The following is an 18,891-nucleotide window of genomic DNA, read 5'->3' as shown; positions in this document are numbered from 1 at the left end:
TTTCCTTCTCAGTTCACTCCCCCAACCCTGGCCCCCATCTCTCTCTCTCTCTCTCTCTCTCTCTCTCTCTCTCTCTCCCTCACACACACACATTCACACACACACATTTCTTTTTTTTTTCTTTTTTAGATTTTATTTATTTATTCATAGAGGAGAGAGAGAGAGAGAGAGGCAGAGACACAGGCAGAGGGAGAAGCAGGCTCCACACAGGGAGCCTGACTTGGGACTCGATCCCAGGTCTCCAGCATCTTGCCCTGGACTGAAAGTGACACTAAACTGCTGACCCACCCAGGCTGCCCTTCTTTGTGTGTTCTGTATCATTAATTAAATATGGGGAAAATACATGGCAAGACATATCCAAGGCACTGTAGCTGCCCAGGGTAGAATGTGATATTGGATTTGCCTTCAAAGAATTAACTTAAAAGCAAGTCTAGGGGCAGGTCGGCTTTCCTCGGAGGCTGCCGCGCCGCGGAGCTGCCAGCTTCCCCCCGAGCTCGCCGCAGCCGCCCTGGCCCGCGCCCTCCGGAGACCCCGGGACGGGACCACGATGTGGACACGTTGGCTCGCGCTGGCGCTGGTGGCGGTCGCCTGGGTCCACGCCGAGGAAGAACTAAGGAGCAAATCCAAGATCTGTGCCAATGTGTTTTGTGGAGCCGGCCGGGAATGTGCAGTCACGGAGAAGGGAGAGCCCACCTGCCTCTGCATTGAGCAATGCAAACCTCACAAGAGGCCTGTGTGCGGCAGCAACGGCAAGACCTACCTCAACCACTGTGAGCTGCATCGAGACGCCTGCCTCACTGGATCCAAAATCCAGGTCGATTATGATGGACACTGCAAAGAGAAGAAATCCGTGAGTCCATCTGCCAGCCCAGTCGTTTGCTATCAGTCCAACCGCGATGAGCTCCGGCGTCGCATCATCCAGTGGCTGGAAGCAGAGATTATTCCAGATGGCTGGTTCTCCAAAGGCAGCAACTACAGTGAAATCCTAGACAAGTACTTTAAGAACGTTGATAATGGTGACTCTCGCTTGGACTCCAGTGAATTACTGAAATTTGTGGAGCAGAATGAGACTGCCATCAACATCACTACCTATGCAGACCAGGAGAATAACAAGCTGCTTAGAGGACTCTGTGTTGATGCTCTCATTGAACTGTCTGATGAAAATGCCGACTGGAAACTCAGCTTCCAAGAGTTTCTGAAGTGTCTCAACCCGACCTTCAATCCTCCAGAGAAGAAATGTGCCTTGGAGGATGAGACATATGCAGACGGAGCAGAGACCGAGGTGGACTGTAACCGTTGCGTCTGTGCCTGTGGAAACTGGGTCTGCACAGCCATGACCTGTGATGGAAAGAATCAGAAGGGGACCCAGACCCAGACAGAGGAGGAGATGACCAGATATGTCCAGGAGCTCCAGAAGCACCAGGAAACAGCTGAAAAGACCAAGAAAATGAGCACCAAAGAGATCTAAAGAGGAGGCACCTGGGAAGGTGTCCAGAGTCTGGCACCTTCTCTTCCACTTCAGCGCTGAGTCCAATATATGCAAGTGTCTGCTACAATCGCCAAATCACCAGTATTTGTTTGTATAGCAATGAGTTTTTATTTTGTCTATTTGTTTTGCAATAAAGGAAATGGGGGCGGCCAGCTAGGAGGGGAAGGGCCATAGCCTTCATTTCTAGGAGTGCTTTGAGAGCAACTGTAAATGGTGCTCAGGGGCTGGAGACAAGTAAGGATACTGCATCAGGGTTAGGAGAGGAGCGGACCCAGATCTGAACCACAGTCTGCCACAGCTATAAACATGCTGCGGGTAGTGCAAGCAATGCCAGAGAGAACTCTGCAGGCTGCCCCAGAGGTGGGGTTTGGGAAGCTCAGGGGAGAGGAACACATTCTGCGTCCAGCCCTTCCTGTTGCCATCAGCATAATAGACCTCCAGCATCTGTGCTTCTCATGGCCCCAACCATTGCTTCTAGATATATCCTTCTAGTTATCTGGTGTCCCTTAGACTTGGAGTTTCTGGGAGGGTGCACACAAATGATGCAGATACTTGTATACTTTGAGTCCCTTAGAGACCTAACCAAATTTTTGAAATACTTTTTACCAAAGGTGCTATTTTTCTGTAAAATTGTTTTTTGGCAAGTTGACTTCATTCTTCAATTATTATCATTATATTATTGTTGGTTTTTTTTAGTATTTTATTTTCTTGACTAGAAATTAAGCTTTTGTAATTATTTTTCAGTAGTCCTACCATTTCAGAGATAGGAGAGTCTGGGGTTCTTTCTGGTGCAGGGACCGCTATAACCCAGACTCCTCCCACCTTCCAACATATTAGATGCAGCCCAGAGTTTTGTCCCCCTGGCTTCCATTGTATCAGCAGTCTGCCAGTGGGTGCCTCAGACAGAAGCCAGGGGAATACAAAGCGTCTCCGTCTCCGTACAAACCTTTTAAGGTCCAAAAAGCTAATTTGTTGTTTCCATTTATTCTAATAAGTTCATGCAAATCAGTATTCCAAAGGATGGAGACAAGTGCAGCCAAGCAGAGCTCGGATATGTGTGCCTATTAATATGCTCTTTGATCCACCACTAACTAGGAGAGTGACTTTGGCCCTGTCTCTTCCTGTTTCTGGGCCTCTGTTTTCCTCATTGAGCAAGTAGGAGTGCATTAACCTATCACTTTGATAAATTATAAATTCTGTGGTTCTGATCATTGGTCCAGAAGAGTACAGGTTCCTATGATTTTCCTTCTTCTTAGGATAAATGAAACCTTACTGTTACATCAAAAGGGCCAGATGGCCAAAACCAAGATGACCAAATCTTACCTCAGTCTGGATGGCTGCCTGGGCTGTGCTGCGATGTACAGCCCTCTCGGGTAAAGTCTGTCCAGGAAGAGAATGGAAAAGAGAACCACTCCCAACCTTGCCTTCACTTCTGTGCTCCATCTTTAACTTTCTTGGAAACAGAAATAGCTTTACCCTTTCAAGATGAGGATAAAAGATGGTTTCACATTTTAAGAGGAGGGAAAAATGGAAATTGAGTGTTCAAACTGTGACTGGGGAGAAGTCCATCATTCCTGTCTTTTGGACTCTGAGTATTAACCCCACTATTTACCATGTTTAAGATGCATTTGGAACAACTAAGATTAAAAACTGGACACAAGATCTCATTTTCAGGAGGCAGATTACAGACCATGAGGGGGAAATTACATAGATTGCACTGCATAGGTAACTCTGAGAAAGTTGTGCTCAATGTGGAATTCCTTCTAAACAAGTTTCCTTGTTCTCCTTCGAAAGGTGAATATTCCATTTTGTTTAGAATTCTGAGCTTTTGTATACATTCCATTTAAAAGCTCTCTTCAAGCCCCACTTGTGCATTCTGAAATGTACCTCCCTCTCCGGTTGCCTTGGAGAACTCCCAGCAGCACACCTTGACTGAGTTTTGCCGGCCCTTGGACCCTGAGAGAGAGAGGGTGGGAATACCAGTTTGTTTAAAGCAAGAAGTGTTTCCTCACCAGTTACATTTAGGACAGTGGTTGCCATCTAAGACCACCCTACCCTGCAATATGGATTTCCCTAGAGCGATCTGCATTCTCCTGTAAGCAGGGACGCTATTGTCTGCACCACAGAAACACAATCTGATGACCATTCATGGAAAGCTGCTAAATAGCCTAATTTGGGGAGTCTTGCATAGAGCTTTGCATGGAGCAAATAGGATTAAATCAGGTTCAGTTCCTCCAGCTCTCTACAAGCACAGGGCTTAGACTGCAAGCTTCCTTGGGCTTTCTCAGTGTGTATATGATTTTACTAACATATTATAGCGCCTGTTAGGATTCAGTGTTCATGGAAACCTCACATGCCATGACTCTGGACTCCCATCACTGGTTTTGGAAAGCAGGGCTCCTCCACCTGCTAGTAAGCCCATGTGGACAAATCTGAATGTCTTTCCTTTACACTTGTCTTTAAAGAATCAAATTTCAAGAAGCAATTTGAACATGTTTCTGTTGCCTATGTGTTTGTGAAATGTATTTGTATTAGTAGGCTTCCATATTGCATTTAACTTGTTTTTGTAACTCCTGATTCTTTTCTTTCTCCCCCCTCCCCCTTTTTTGGATACTATTGATAAATAAAGAAATTAAAATAGTCAAAAAAAAAAAAAAAGAAAGCAAGTCTAGGTATTTCATTTCGTTTGGTCTTTTCCCCACCCTCCTAAGGAAATCTGTTCTTTTTTTTTTTTAACTTTATTGAGGAATCATTCACAAATATATATATATTTAAAGTGTACAATATGATGATTTTATATACATATACATTGTGGAATTATTAATAATACATTATTACCATCACCTCACATAATTAACCACTATTTGTGTGTGGGGTGTAGAAGGCTTATGATCTACCCTCAGCAGCTTTGAAGGATACAAAATCGTATTATTAGCTGTAGTCTCCATATTGTGGTTGCATCCTCAGAACAGGATTCTTTTCATATCTGAAAGTTTCTACCCTTTGACCTAGGTCACTCCACTAAAACCCTATTCAAGACATTCTGACATTTTGCTTAAAGATGCCTTTTCTAGTCTAGGTCCTGTTTTCACAGTTATTCCTATTTTCAGCTCAGGACGTCCATGGGATCCCCTCTGAGCTTCTGATTTCCCAAACATGTGGTCATCTCCAGGCTCTGCTCTACAGCCCCTACCTTTGAATCTTTCTAGTTTAAGTTCCTCACCACCGAAGACCATTTGCTCCTATGAACTCATCATCCTCCAAAGTGAAAACATCCAAATCATCTTCCTTTACTGGCTTTTTAGAAAATGTCAATTTTAAAAAGTTTATCAAACATAGTATCCCTATAGCTAGACAGTATATATATTAGTATATATCATTTATATATACATACACATTTTTTCAAACCACTTTTTCAGTCATCATAGTATCACTAACTGTTGAAATAGGCATAAAGACAAGATAAAACCAATTTCCTTCTGCTTCCAGCAATAATTACATTCAATGTACATGGAGTATTTTAATATGATTTTTGGCCTTTGCTTTTTTTTTTTTTTTTTACATTTTTGGACATCATATGTGTTTTATGACTTCTTATCATGAATTTCTTATTCCTTAATTTTATTATTATAGTATTTTTTGTGTGTGCATTAAATTCTTAATGGAAAATACCTTAGTGGAAAATTTCAGGGTCTTTGGTGATACAATACAAACATTTCATAAAAATTCTGCATATTGACATTGATGAGAAATACAATTAATCAATAACACCTTTTTTCTTGCTCATAATATTGGTCAAAATGGGAATTAAAGGCATCTTTGGAATTGATTTCAATACAAAGGTCTTAATAGTTAGAGTAGCATTTGAGAGGTCAATGTAACATAAATAGGTTATGACTTAAAAATGAATATTAACTCATAAAGCACAGCAGGAGGAAAGTTGTTGAAAGATGACTATGCTCCTCATAAATACTGCTGTGATATATTAGAAAAAAGTCTAGCTGGCTTTATTCACAATTGTATAGGTTAAGTTTGGATTGAATCTGGGCAACTCCAAAGGTTAATTAAATATGCATTTGCATTCCTATATTGTATAGTTAAGCATCAATTGTAATATTTTGGGAGAATTTGTTAAAAATTGTGTTTCTCGGGACACCTGGGTGGCTCAGCAGTTGGGCGCCTGCCTTCTGCTCAGGTCATGATCCCGGGATTTGGGATTGAGCCCCTCATTGGGCCCTCTGCGGGGAGCCTGCTTCTCCCTCTGCCTATGTTCTGCCTCTCACTCCGTGTCTCTCTCATGAATAAATAAATAAATACATCTTTTAAAAAATTATGTTTCTCTAAAAACATGCTATCTTCTCTGTGGGTTACTTTCTTCAAGAAGATGGTCAAGACAAAAAAACATCATGAATACAGAGGCATTTAGAAAAAATATGGAAATAGTTATATGACTTCTGTTATAGGTGACTGATGTCTTAAGCAATAACTACTCCATGTATCTTAGCCATAATCAATATCTCAAATGCATTTCAATTTATCATTTTATAATTAAGTGACATTAATAACTTTACTTATCAGTTTTATATTGTAAATGAAGAGTGTAAGATGCATAGATGTTTGTTGATTTGACCAGACTCATGTCATTAAAAAATGGTAGACTGCCATGCAAATAAAAGTGTAAGGACTCCTGATTTGATGCTCATTCTTTTCCTTAAATGATACTAAAGGTGGCTCTTGAGGATGAAGACAAAATATACCAATTATTTGTATTCTGACTTTCCCTTAAGTTTTTTATACCAATTCATCACTTATGGTGGTATGAAATTTTTCAGTAAAGTAAAATATTTGAGCACATGTGGGTAGTAAATATTAGGCTGATATGAAGGTGTCTTTTTATTTTTTGTATAAATTAAAGACAATAAGACTAAGAGTAAAACTTATCATTCTTATTTTTTTTCTCTCAAAACCTTAGACATTGCTATACTCTCTTACTACTTGATATTAGTGATGTGGTGTAAGCCAGGACAACATTAATTTTTTTATTAATAATTTGCCTAAATTGTAATTTATATAATTCTTCTTCACATAAACTTGCTACAATTTCCATTTCTTATATTTTCTCTCCCTTTCCTTCCCCCTTCCCCTTCATTGTTTTTTAAAATTTTATTTATTTTAGGGAGAAAGCACCAGTGGGAGAGGCAGAGGGAGAGGGAAAGAGAGTCCTCAAGCAGACTATACCTCATCTTAAGAGGAAAAAATGAATACAAGAATTATGCTAAAGGAAAATTTATTTTTTAAGAGTTCAATTGGCCTTATTCCTTGTCCATTAGGATGGAAATGGAATTCATTTATCATGTCTACATATCAAGGCAAGTTGATATGTGCAGTTTCTCCCAAATGTAGCCTTGAGTTCCCTCAACTAAGTGAGCTGTACTGGAAAGGGATATGATCTATTAATTTTCTCATCTTTTCTTTTCACATTCTGAATATCTGTGATGTAATAAACACTATTACAGAAATGTAGATAGCCACTTGTTCCATTGTCCCTGCCTATGATAATTCAAGGAGATGGGGTAGGAGTGGGTGCTGCAGTCCCAGAGGACAATTATAACCATCCCTTTTTCTTTGGTTTAGAACTAAATTATCTGTGTGGATTTTTTTCATCACATAATTTATTTCACATAAGATTTAGATAAACATTCTGCAGGAAATAAAGTTCAATAACAAAAAAAATTCTTTTTTAACTTCTGAAAACCATTTTAATCTTCTTCATTTCTACAGAATGCCAAAATGTTATCAAATCTTTATGTTTAAATTTCACATGCAAATGAATGTTAAAATTCACAATCAGCCTCACAGCTTCAAAACTGCCTACTGTATATGACATAACCACCATTCCTTTAGCCATATATTAAATATACATATGCCCTTACCCAATCTCAGTTCCACTAGTAAAATAGTCACTTTACTCATAATTCCTCAGTTCATCACCTCTGTCATTCATAAAGTGATTTGATTTCAATGATCTGAAAGCTAATAGAGACCTCTCTGATTCCAAGTCCAATTTTGCTCTTGCATAAAGTTTTTATTAGCATATTGAGTAGGACAAATCAATTGTGCTTGTCTTCTGAAAATATCCTTTGATACCAAACCCTTCTCATGGCTTTTTTCATCTCTGTATTTCTCAGAGTATAGATTAAGGGATTGAACATAGGAGCAATGATGGTATAAAATAGTGCAAATATTTTGTCCTCGGGGAAAGTGGTAGGAGGTCTGAGGTAGGCAAAGATTGAAGGCCCAAAAAATAAGATGACCACTGTGATATGAGACTCACAGGTAGAGAGAGCTTTGCGTCTTCCCTCAGCTGAGTAATTTCTTAAAGTGAATAGTATAACAACATGAGACCCAAACAAGAGAACAAAGGTTACTAAAGCAACCATTCCTGAATTGGCAACCACAAGGACACCAGTGACATAGGTATCAGTACAGGCAACTTTCAGCAAAGGGAAGATATCACAATAGTAGTGATTGATTTCATTGGGGCCACAGAAGGGCAAACAGATTATCATAGAAAACTGAGAAAAAGAATGGACAGCCCCACCAACCCAAGCAGCCAAGACTAGGAGATTGCATCTTGTCCTGTTCATAATAATCATGTAGTGGAGAGGTTTGCAGATGGCAGCATAGCGATCAAAGGCCATGACTGTAAGGATGAAGATTTCAATCATTCCCAAGAAGTGCAAGGAAAAGACCTGTAACATACAGTTATCATAAGAGATGGTTTTTCTAACCAGTAGTAGGTCACCAATCAGTTTGGGTATCACACAGGAGGTGTAGCAAATGTCCATAAAGGATAAGTGGTTGAGAAAATAGTACATTGGTTGGTAAAAAAGGCCACTGCATAGAATGGAGACAAGAATTAGAAGATTTCCCACCAAGATGGAAACATAACAAAATAAGAAGAAAATGAAACAAAATATTTGTATGTTCTGGTTACAGGAAAGGCCCAAAAGAATGAATTCTGAGATGTTCCTCTGACTTTCCATAAGTTGTGTGCTATGCACAAATAATTGAGTATCTGAAAAGAAAACAATTTGGATGAAAACACTGACAATATTACAATCATATAAAAATTACTAACAAAGCATAAAGTTGATTCAACAATCATAGAAGCTAACTCATAAATCAATATTATTATATTTTCCCCCTGAGAATCATAATTGATTTTGCTATGATTTTTTTTCTAAAGATTTTATTTATTTATTTATTTATTTTTGAAAGTGAGAGCAAGAGAGAGCACAAATGGTGAGGAGAGGCAGAGTGGGAGGGAAATGCAGACTCCTCAGCAGAGCAGGGAGCCTGAAGTGGGGCTTCATCCCAGGATCCTGAGAACAACACCTGAGTTGAAAGCAGAAGCTTAGCCAATTGAGTCATTGAGGCACCCCTGATTTTATTATGATTTTAATTTTTTTCAAATATTCTGTTATACTGGTAATACTAAAAATGAACTGATTAAATTTTGAAAGTATAATTATTTAAAATTACATTTTCTAAAAAGAAGGCCTTCTACTGTTATTTATAACATTTAGATATTAGTGGAATTAATTTAATGCAGGAAATTTATTTTACTCATAATTTCCATTGTGTTCTTTATTCATAATAAGTTTTTCATTCTAGGTAATGCTCCATTTCCCCAGTATGATATAGAACATCTGCATAAGTTGACTTTAGATATAAGTCAAGGAATGTAGTTGCATTAAAAAAAAAAAAAAGCAAAGACACATTTGTCTACATTGTGAGTTGGGTGATTAGGATTGCAAGTAATATTCTTTGAAATACAAAGGTAGGTGTGACATGGGTACTATATATTAAGCTTGAAAAGCCAATCTTGCTATAAGACAAAAAGAGCTGAAATTACAGCAAAAAGTAGATTTTTTTTGTCAGTGACATTTTGAAAAATAATTTGAAAAGATGTTTAACTTTTATTTAAGTTTTAGTGTAAAAGAATGTTTTAAGATAAACTCCATAACCATTAAACAATAATGTAAATTTAAAAAGAAAAAACACTAATAGAAATGGAAGACATTCTAGTCTCCTTTTTTACCATGAAGATATCAGGTCTTATCCTCAAAATTGTGTACAAATTATAACTCCTTCATAAAGTTTAATGTGTTTTTTTTAAGATTTTATTTATTTATTCATGAGAGACACAGAAAGAGAGAGAGAAAAAGAGACAGAGACACAGGTAAAGGGAGAAGCAGCCTCCATGCAGGGAGCCTGACATGGGACTAGATCCTGAGTCTCCAGGATCACGCCCTGGGCTGAAGGCGGCGCTAAAGCGCTGAGCTACCCAGGCTGCCCAAATTTAATGTTTTTCTTCTAGTTTATATATATACAATTGTAGCTGCAAATAATAACTAATTTATGAAAATATATTACATTCCTTAAAGCCTAAAGGCTTTCAGTATTCAGATGTTTAATATCAAGTGAAATAATCTGAACTAAAATGTGGCTACTTTTTGGTTCAAATCTTGATATTTATGGTTAATTTAGAAGCTGACATCCAAATCTAAGCAGATCAGAGGAGCTCATCATCAAGCGTGAAGTTAAATAATTGCCACACCTTATTTTTTTAATTGCCACACCTTAATCCCAAAGATTTATATATTTTACATTCTGTTACCACTTATAATGAAATTTTAACAAAAATAAACAAGACTATTTTGGATTTCTCCATTCATACAAGTAGTTCTTACTGGTACAAGACATTGAACCTTCCTAATCTTGAGCTTCAACCTCTATAACTGTGATCTAGAAACATCACCTAAGGATGAGTTTATGAAACAAACTTGCCAGGGAAAATTTAGTATATGTAACAATCATATATATTTTCCTTATGTTCCTCTGTCTTTGAATGAAAGGATTTGAAAGTAAATTGTCCTCCAGAGATATACCTTCTGAATCAAATTTCTTGAAATAAAAGTAAAACCGCAGCCGAGATCTTAGGAAGACAACTGGAACAAACTTCAAATAGATAATGTTTTGGTGGCAAAATAAAACTGATCTGGTGAAATCGTTGGTTACCTGGAGGAGTTTCTAAACACTTAATTTTAAATAAGTAATATTTTTTCATGTTACCAAAATTAAATAAAAGGTCAATTTTTAAATTACTGTGTGTCAATCACCTTATTAAGTATTTCAAGTGAAAAAAAAAAAGTATTGCTTAAGAGTCATGGTCCCCCCTAATGAGTTATGCTGCATTCTTCCATAGGTCAACTAGGGTCTGTAAACACTAAATATATACATTTCAATTGATATAATCAGCATCTGCCTTACTACAAACTTACTTTACCTGATTCTGATGAATCTAGAAAAGCTGATTTGAAAGATGAGGATTTGTTCAAAGAATGGAGGCTGGAAGGTCACTGGCAAACTAAAAATTTTATGATTTTATGTGTGTTTTTCAGAAACAAAAATTCTCTTTGTAATACACAACAAAACCAAGTATTGCACATTTTTTGCTCTTACTAAATTTTGATATACCACATCAGAATGTATAATCCTTAAAATAATGGAATGTCAAATAGATCTAGTGAGCCTAAAACAAGGATTATAAGGACAATTACCTGAACATCAAGTGTGGATGGTCTTCAAGTTAGTTTTCAGGTACCCAGGAAAATGTTTTGGTCATACATATGCCCCCTTTACTTATGCAGCTAGCTAACCTTTTACTGGTATTTACATCTGAAAATGTGAGACTAGAAAGCAGTGATTCAAACAAATCTCAGTAAATTCTTTAAAAATATCTTATTAGTATTCCTTGAGTTTCCAGGAATGGAAGTCCTACTGTTTCCCAAAGCTGGTGAAGATATAAATACCACCGAAAACTATTCCGATTCACAGAGAAATATGTGCTCACCTCACAAGAAAGTGATCTAGGATTTTAAATGCCGATATAATTCCCTGACACCTCCTCATATTCAGAAGTAAACAAGAGCATTTTGAGTTATCTGCTAAAGTATCCTGCATGTATATGCCCTAGAAGTCAGGTCTTTCAGGTCTATGCCTGCAGGAAACTCTCTCTCCAGGAACCAAACATAAAATGAGAGGAGATAGTAAGAATTTTTTAATTCAAAAGTTAAATTGTTTTTCCCAGAAGTATTTCTCAAAATATCTTCAGCAAGAAACACTAATCAGTTGTCCAAGTTTATATTCCTTAGCCTCCTAGGAATTAACAGGCTTTAAATTTATTTTCCACTTTTGCATTAGCCAAGCTCTGGGCACTCTGCCTCTAGAGGCCACTATTGTTATTCAGATCCAGAGTACCTAAAGAAATTTTGCCAGAGAATTTCTTCCTCTGAAAAGCAGGAGGGAAACTTGGTAACCCTAAGGGAACAATGGTTTGTTTGGGAGGAAATCTCTATCTCTAGAGAGGATAAGGTGCAAGGAAATCAGAGAGAGGGATATTCAGAGTCCCAACAAAAATCATTAACCAAAGAAATGTAAGATGCATAACAGCTAGTTAACAAGTCATTGACCTGTCACCCCACTATTCTCCTGGACCAGAAGCCACACCCAATAATAATTAACTGTCCTTGATGCAATGAAGGGTTAGATTGTGAAAAAGAAAAAAAATAGCAAAATAAATTAAAAATTAAAACAAATTTCTCACTCCTACTGGCAGGTTGGAAAAGGACTCTTAGATTTGTTGAAAAATATTGGAGCAGATAATGAAGTTAGGAACCAACAAAATATATACAGCTCTATTCTAATTACTACCAGACACTTACCTTTGTGTGGTTGCAGTGCTGCAAGGTATATAGACTCAGAATCACATGCACTGAAATTCAGGTGTCCAGGAGATGCTCTTGAACAGAAAATCTATATACATACATACTCATGTGACTTCAGAAATATCAATGTTTTTTAGCATCCCATCTAGATCAGAGCAATTCACTTAGCAGACTAATCAAAATATTTATACGAATTTTTAAATTATCATATGTCAGTCACTGTATTAAGTATTTCAAGTGAAAAAAACAGTATTTCAAGTGCATTACCTGGTTTAATTCTTTAAAAACATCATTTTTGTGCCAATTATTGCCCCTATTTCCTAAAGCAAAAAAAGAAAGAAAGAAAAAGGAATCTTCCAGAGATTAAATAGCTTGCTCAAGATAACAGTGCTGATTTCCAAAATAATAACAATAGTTATTGTTATTAAAAAAATAATAATAATAGCAACAATAATTTTGTTGTAATAACAAGTTTTCAAGACTTTTGTAGAAGTGAAATGTATAACAACATTCCATAAAGATTAGAAGGAGATAAATGGAAGAATATTATTGTAAAGCTATTATACTATACATAAAGTGGTATCATAAGAATGTTCATTTGAGGGGCACCTGGGTGGCTCAGTCAGTTAAGCATTTGCCTTTATCTTGGGTTATTATCCTGGAGTCCTGGGATTGAGCCTCACATCATATCAGGCTCCCTGCTCAGTGGAGAGCCTGCTTCCTACTCTCCCTCTGCTGCTCTCTTGCTCTCTCTCTCTCTCTCAAATAAATAAAATATTTTTTTTAAAAGAATGCTCAATTGATTCACAAGAAGACAAAAAGATTACAAATAGAACTAATAGATGGTATTACAAGATGATAGACTTACACTAAACCTTATCAATAATAACATTACATGGAAATGATCCAAGCAATAAAATTAAAAGGCCAAACAAAACAAAGCAAAACAAAAACAAAAACAAACAAATAAACAAATCTCACAAACTATACTCTGGAAACAGAAAATGATATACTTTATATATGAAGATACAAATAATAGATTAGAGGCAAAAGGATGGAAAAGATAAATAATGCTAACACCAATGAAAGATGGAAAGGCTTTTCAATTATCAAAGACCATTTAAGAGTAAAAAATATCACCATAGGTAAAAAAAAAATCATGTTATATGATAAAGGGGTCAACTAATCAAGAAGACATAACTCCCTAAATGTTTATGACCCTAATAACAGGGCTCTAAAATTCATAAAACAGAATTTACAGAATCTTAAGGAAAAGTAGGCAAATGCACAATATAGTTGAATATTTCAGAACACATTTGTCAATAATTAATGGAACAAGTAGACAAAAATATCAACAAAGATATAGTAAACTTGAGTAAAACTATCGACTGGCTTGACATCATTATCTCTGAAATACTTCATCTGATTCTAGCAGGATACATATTCTTGTCAGGTATGCTCAGAATATTTATAACGATACATAATTTTCTGCGCCATCAAGTAAGTCTCAATAAAAGGACTCTAGTCTTTCAAAGTATATTCTTTGTAGAAGAGTCAAATTAGAAATATTAGAAAGAAATCTAGGAAATCTCCAGACATCTGAAAATTATATAATGTACTTCTAAGTAACCTCATGGGTCAAGAAGAAATAAAAAGGGAAATTAAAATAGCTTTATTTGAGTGAAAACGAAAACAAAACATATCAGAGTTTATGGGATCCTGCTAAATGCAGGACTTGGAAGGAAATTAATTGCACTAAACATCTATACTGGAAAAGAAGAAAGGTTTCAACTTAAAGTCCTCAGTGTCCAGCTTAAAATTAGAAAAAGAAGAGCAAGTTAAGTCAGAGTCAGAAGAAGGAAATAATAAAAATCAAAGTTAAAATCCATGAAAAACAAGACAGAAAAGCAATAGGGAAAGTTGAAAGCAAAAAATCTATTTGAGAAATTCAATAAAGTTGATAAACTTCTGGCAGATTGATCAGGAGCAAAGGAAAGAAGACACAAATTATCAGTTTCAAGAATGAGAGGATTGACATCACTACAATTTTGCAAATATTGAAAAGGCTAATCAGAGAATACTATAAACAAATCTATGTCTAAAAATTCAACAACTTAGATGAAAATCTTTAAGATGGGCAAAAGACTTTAAAAAGACATTTCACCAAAAGACATCACACCATTGTCACCGTGTCAAGTAAGTGCATGAAAATCTGCTCAATGTCCTTAGTTATTTATGAAATGCAAATTAAAGGTGCAATGAAACACCAGTTCACATCTTGTAGAATGCTGAAATTAAGAAAAATGGTATGCAAAGAGTGGAAGAAAAATTGGAAAACTCATAAACTTCCCATGGGTATGTAACTTTGAAAAGATGGTTTGGTGGTTTCTTAAAATGTGAAACTTACATCTAGATATGACTAACCATTCCACACCTAAGGATTTACCTAACAGAACTGAAAGCATATGGTTCACACATAAACTTGTGCATGAATGCCTACAACAGCTTTATTTGTAATAGCCAAAAAGTGGAAACAACCTAAATGCTGAAGAGCAGAAGTGTAGAATTTGAAGAGTGGAATACCACTTAACAATAAAAAGGGAATGCACAGGATACCTGGGTGCCTCAGCGGTTGAGTGTCAGCCTTCAGCTCAAGGCGTGATCCCAGGATCCAGGATCAAGTGGGCTCCCTGGGAGGAGCCGGCTTCTCCCTCTGCCTGTGTCTCTGCCTCTCTCTCTCTGTGTCTCTCATGAATAAATAAATAAATATTAAAAATAAATAAAAAATAAATAAAATCTTTTAAAAAGGGAATGTACAATTGATGTGTGCAACAATATGGATTAGTCTCAAAATAATTAGAACATACAATATATAATGTGTGATTTTACTGTATATAAAATCTGGAGACTACAAACTAATCTAATCTATAAAGACACAAAGCAAATCACTATTTGCCAGGGAAAACTTTTCAGAGAGATGAATACTCTCATTATCTTGATTGTGGTGATGGATTCACTGTCACAACTTAATCAGATTGTACATTTTAAATATGTGCAGTTTATTGTATGTCAATTATACTTCAATAAGGGATTAAAAGTAATTTAGGACTGAGGAAGAATACCCAAAGAATGAACTTGGAAGAAGAGAACCCTCCTCAAAGTTGGGATTCAGATGTCAGTGGAAAAGGTGAGGTTATAGGCATGGTAAGAATGGCCATTGGGAAGTACCAATACCACCCAGCAGGTGGTAAGTACCCCGGAAAGCAGGGCGGTGCAGGCTGGCGGGAAGCTATGCATAGGTTGAGTGCAGAGAATCAGCTAAATGCTGGACTGCGTGAGGCTTGGGGTGTGTGTTAGCCTCTTACAGAAGAGCCTAGCAAACATACTTTCTTGGATGTAGCCTGGCAGATTTTAAGTGAGGAGTGCTCAGATATAGTTGGGCCTTGTGAACTGGGAGGTTCAAGGCCCAAGGTGCATGTGTCTGCCTCTGGAGGGTCAGGAGGGTCAAGTGCTAAGCATTTGCCTGCTGTATCCTTTTCATCTTTTCAGTTTAGTTTCAATATTCATGCCCAATAATCTCTTGTAAATCACCATACTATATTTAAATTCATTATGATAATCTTTGTTTTCCTACTGGAGAGTTTAGTTCATTGCATTGATTTTGTTTTACTAAAATTTTGAACTTCTTTCTATGACTTTCCATTTTCTTCTTTTTTTTCTATTTTCCCAATTTTTCTATTTTCTCCCTCTTTTCTTGCTTTTTAATTGGATTGGGCTCCTTTTCTTCCCTCTCTGCATTTTTGTTATCTGGGTGTTTATGGAGCTCCCTACCCACCTTTCTACCTGTTTATCTCTTTCCTATTACTTTAGCCATAAGATATCATTGTCTGTACATTGATGTTCACAAGTGTCTGAATCTGACAGCATTTACCCTCTTGCTGAACCATACATGGTACTTACAACCCTTTCTTTCTGATAGTTTTCTCCCAACTCACATGATTTGTGGGGCAGGATCTTTGGTCTCTTCTATGCTTTCTTACATATTAGACAAGATTGCCATTTTTAATACAATTTCTAGTTTTCCAAATAAGTCTATAACTTCCCTCATTTTCCATTCCTCCTCGAATCTATCTTCCTTCTCAGACTTCCTTCCTTTTTAATGAAAACATTCTTCACAACTTCTTTTAGTAAGCCTAGGTTTGTAGTCAACTCTTGATTATTTTTCACTGTTGTTTTATGGTACTGAAAAATCTTCATTTTACTTTTCTTGAAAAAAATGCATAAGTCAAGGGTAACATTTTTCTTTTAGTGCTTTCATTATGCAATTCCATTTTTTTTCTGTTTTCTACTCTTACTATGATTTAAATTATTATTGACTGGGAATAGTGTTTTCTATGATTCTTCTTAAGAGTGAGTATTTTTCTTTCCTGTGAATATTTTGTAAAGATTATTTGCATTAGTTCTTAAAAATTACCAATAATTATGTTTTTAAATGTTTTTCCCCTATTATCCAACCCTGGAGTCTGATAGATACATGTTGCTTTCTCTTATTTCACTCATAATGTCTCTTAATATATCTATTTTTCCTATCACCTCTTCTCTCTAATTCTGTGTTCTGGTAATTTGTTAATATCTAAAATTCCATTCTCTGAGTCTTTCTTAAGATATAGCTACTCTGTTTTATCCATCAAGTTTCTAATTAAAATATTCATTTTTTATTTCTTATAACACCTTGGACAGTTTTGAGATTCTTGTTCCTATATCATGCTTTTATTTATTCCTTTAAAGATTTTATTTATATGTTTTAGAGAGAGAGAGAGTGAGAGAAAGTACAAGACAGGCAGGGGAAGTGGGGGGAATGATATGGGCCTTGATCCCAGGACTCCAGGATCATGACTTGAGCTAAAGACAGATACTTAACTGACTGAGCCACCTAGACACCCCTATATCATGATTTTAATATTATTTTTTATTTTTATATAATAACATATTTTATTTGTATATGAGAACTGCAATAAAAGCTATCGTTGTATGACATGTTCTGCTACAGCTATTTTCAACATAACTTCCTCCTTTATCAATATTTTTTTGTTTTGTGATCTTATGCTTTGCACAAAAAATAAATATTTTCTGTTTCATATTTTGTTTTCTTCTCAAGCCTGTTTATTCCAATTACGACAGAGATAGACGCCCCTTGAAGATGTATTTTCTATCCTATGTATTTCTGCACATGTATGTTGATGTATGGCAATCCAATGTTAGCATGTATGTAGAGCATACCTTCTTCACCTAGAACCACTGCCCTATTTGAAACCTATCAAAATATATTTATACAAAGAATTTTCCTAGTTTTGCTTATGACATTATGACAATTTCATATACTTCATATGCTCTAGTAAATAAATATCCTATGTATTACAATTTCTCAATTGTGATCACTTGTGCTAATCTTACAAACATAACTTAATGCTCTATTCTCAGAATTTTTTCTGAGTTATGTTATATGGACTATCTTTCCAAGAGCTCTCTTTTTTCTAAAAACTGTATATCTACAACAGACAGGTTTATTTGCATTAATTAACATATTAAATACCACATTGCATGGATCCTAGATGTGCTAGAAGTTTCACATTTCTAAACCATTTATTGCAACTCACCCTAGTGTTTTTCTATTGATAATAATTTTTATTTAATATAATTTTTTATTTTATGTCAGTAATGGATTAGGAAAGAATATTAACAGGCATACAACCACTATCTTAAAATTTATCTTAATTACAATATAAAATATGTTAAAGAAACAATAGAAGATTTAAATTCACCAAAATAAATGTTCAAGAATGTTGAAAGCAGTGCTACTCATAATGGCCTAAATGGGAAACTACTCAAATGTATAGCAACAGAAGAGATAAATCAGTTGTTACATACTCTTACAATAAAATACTATAGATCAATGAAAATACTCAGAAAATTCACAAAACATGAATGAATCTCACAAGCATAATGGGCAGACACTAAGAGTATGATCTGTATCATACAAACCACAAACTATATTGCAATCACCTTTAGAAGGTTAGTGATTAAAGAAAAATGTGGAAGACTTTAGGTGCACTGATAATCTCTAACTCTTAATCTGGTTGCTAATTACAGGATATTGCTCCATGTGTGGTAATGAATGAACTGTACATAAACAATATGTGTGATTTTCTGTATTTATAGCTGAGTATCAAGTTGAAAATTAAAAGATTATATTACCTATTGGCTTTTGTGTTGAAAAAAAGTTAAAACAGGCCAGGCATTTTTTTCACACCTTAAAATGCAAAAAGAGTGAATAAAATAATTCCTTTACTTTTAAGATATCATCTGGTTATCTCATAGCATGTAAGCATAATTCTTAATGGCTACATCCTGAGGAGGAGCATGTGAATAATAATTGTACTCAATTGATTAATGTGGTGTAAGGTTGAAGCCTAAAACAGAGGGGATGTGCTTTCTGCTTGCCCACTTATCTATCTCTTCCAGCAGTGAGGTCAGATGATAAGAGCGGATCTTATTCACAGTCATGGGCTTCAGAACCACAGCATGAGAATCAGAAAAGCTTCTGCAAAA

At 35.9% G+C, this 18,891-nt stretch overlaps 2 protein-coding genes across 2 annotated transcripts; one reads left to right on the top strand and one right to left on the bottom strand.

Annotated features, from left to right (window-relative positions):
- The first annotated feature begins 442 nt into the window (after positions 1 to 442).
- LOC129514821 (follistatin-related protein 1) lies at positions 443 to 4,129 on the top strand. The gene has a single exon (XM_055333524.1). It carries the CDS (start codon positions 548 to 550, stop codon positions 1,466 to 1,468), a length of 921 nt encoding a protein of 306 aa, XP_055189499.1. The 5' UTR covers positions 443 to 547; the 3' UTR covers positions 1,469 to 4,129.
- Positions 4,130 to 7,599: 3,470 nt separating this feature from the next.
- LOC129514815 (olfactory receptor 4P4-like) lies at positions 7,600 to 8,535 on the bottom strand. Its single transcript, XM_055333517.1, has one exon. It carries the CDS (start codon positions 8,533 to 8,535, stop codon positions 7,600 to 7,602), a length of 936 nt encoding a protein of 311 aa, XP_055189492.1.
- Positions 8,536 to 18,891: the final 10,356 nt, after the last annotated feature.

This window comes from Nyctereutes procyonoides, unplaced genomic scaffold, assembly GCF_905146905.1.
Source record: "Nyctereutes procyonoides isolate TBG_1078 unplaced genomic scaffold, NYPRO_anot_genome, whole genome shotgun sequence".
Lineage (NCBI taxonomy): Eukaryota > Metazoa > Chordata > Mammalia > Carnivora > Canidae > Nyctereutes > Nyctereutes procyonoides.
This window is presented reverse-complemented; position numbering and strand designations above follow the sequence as displayed.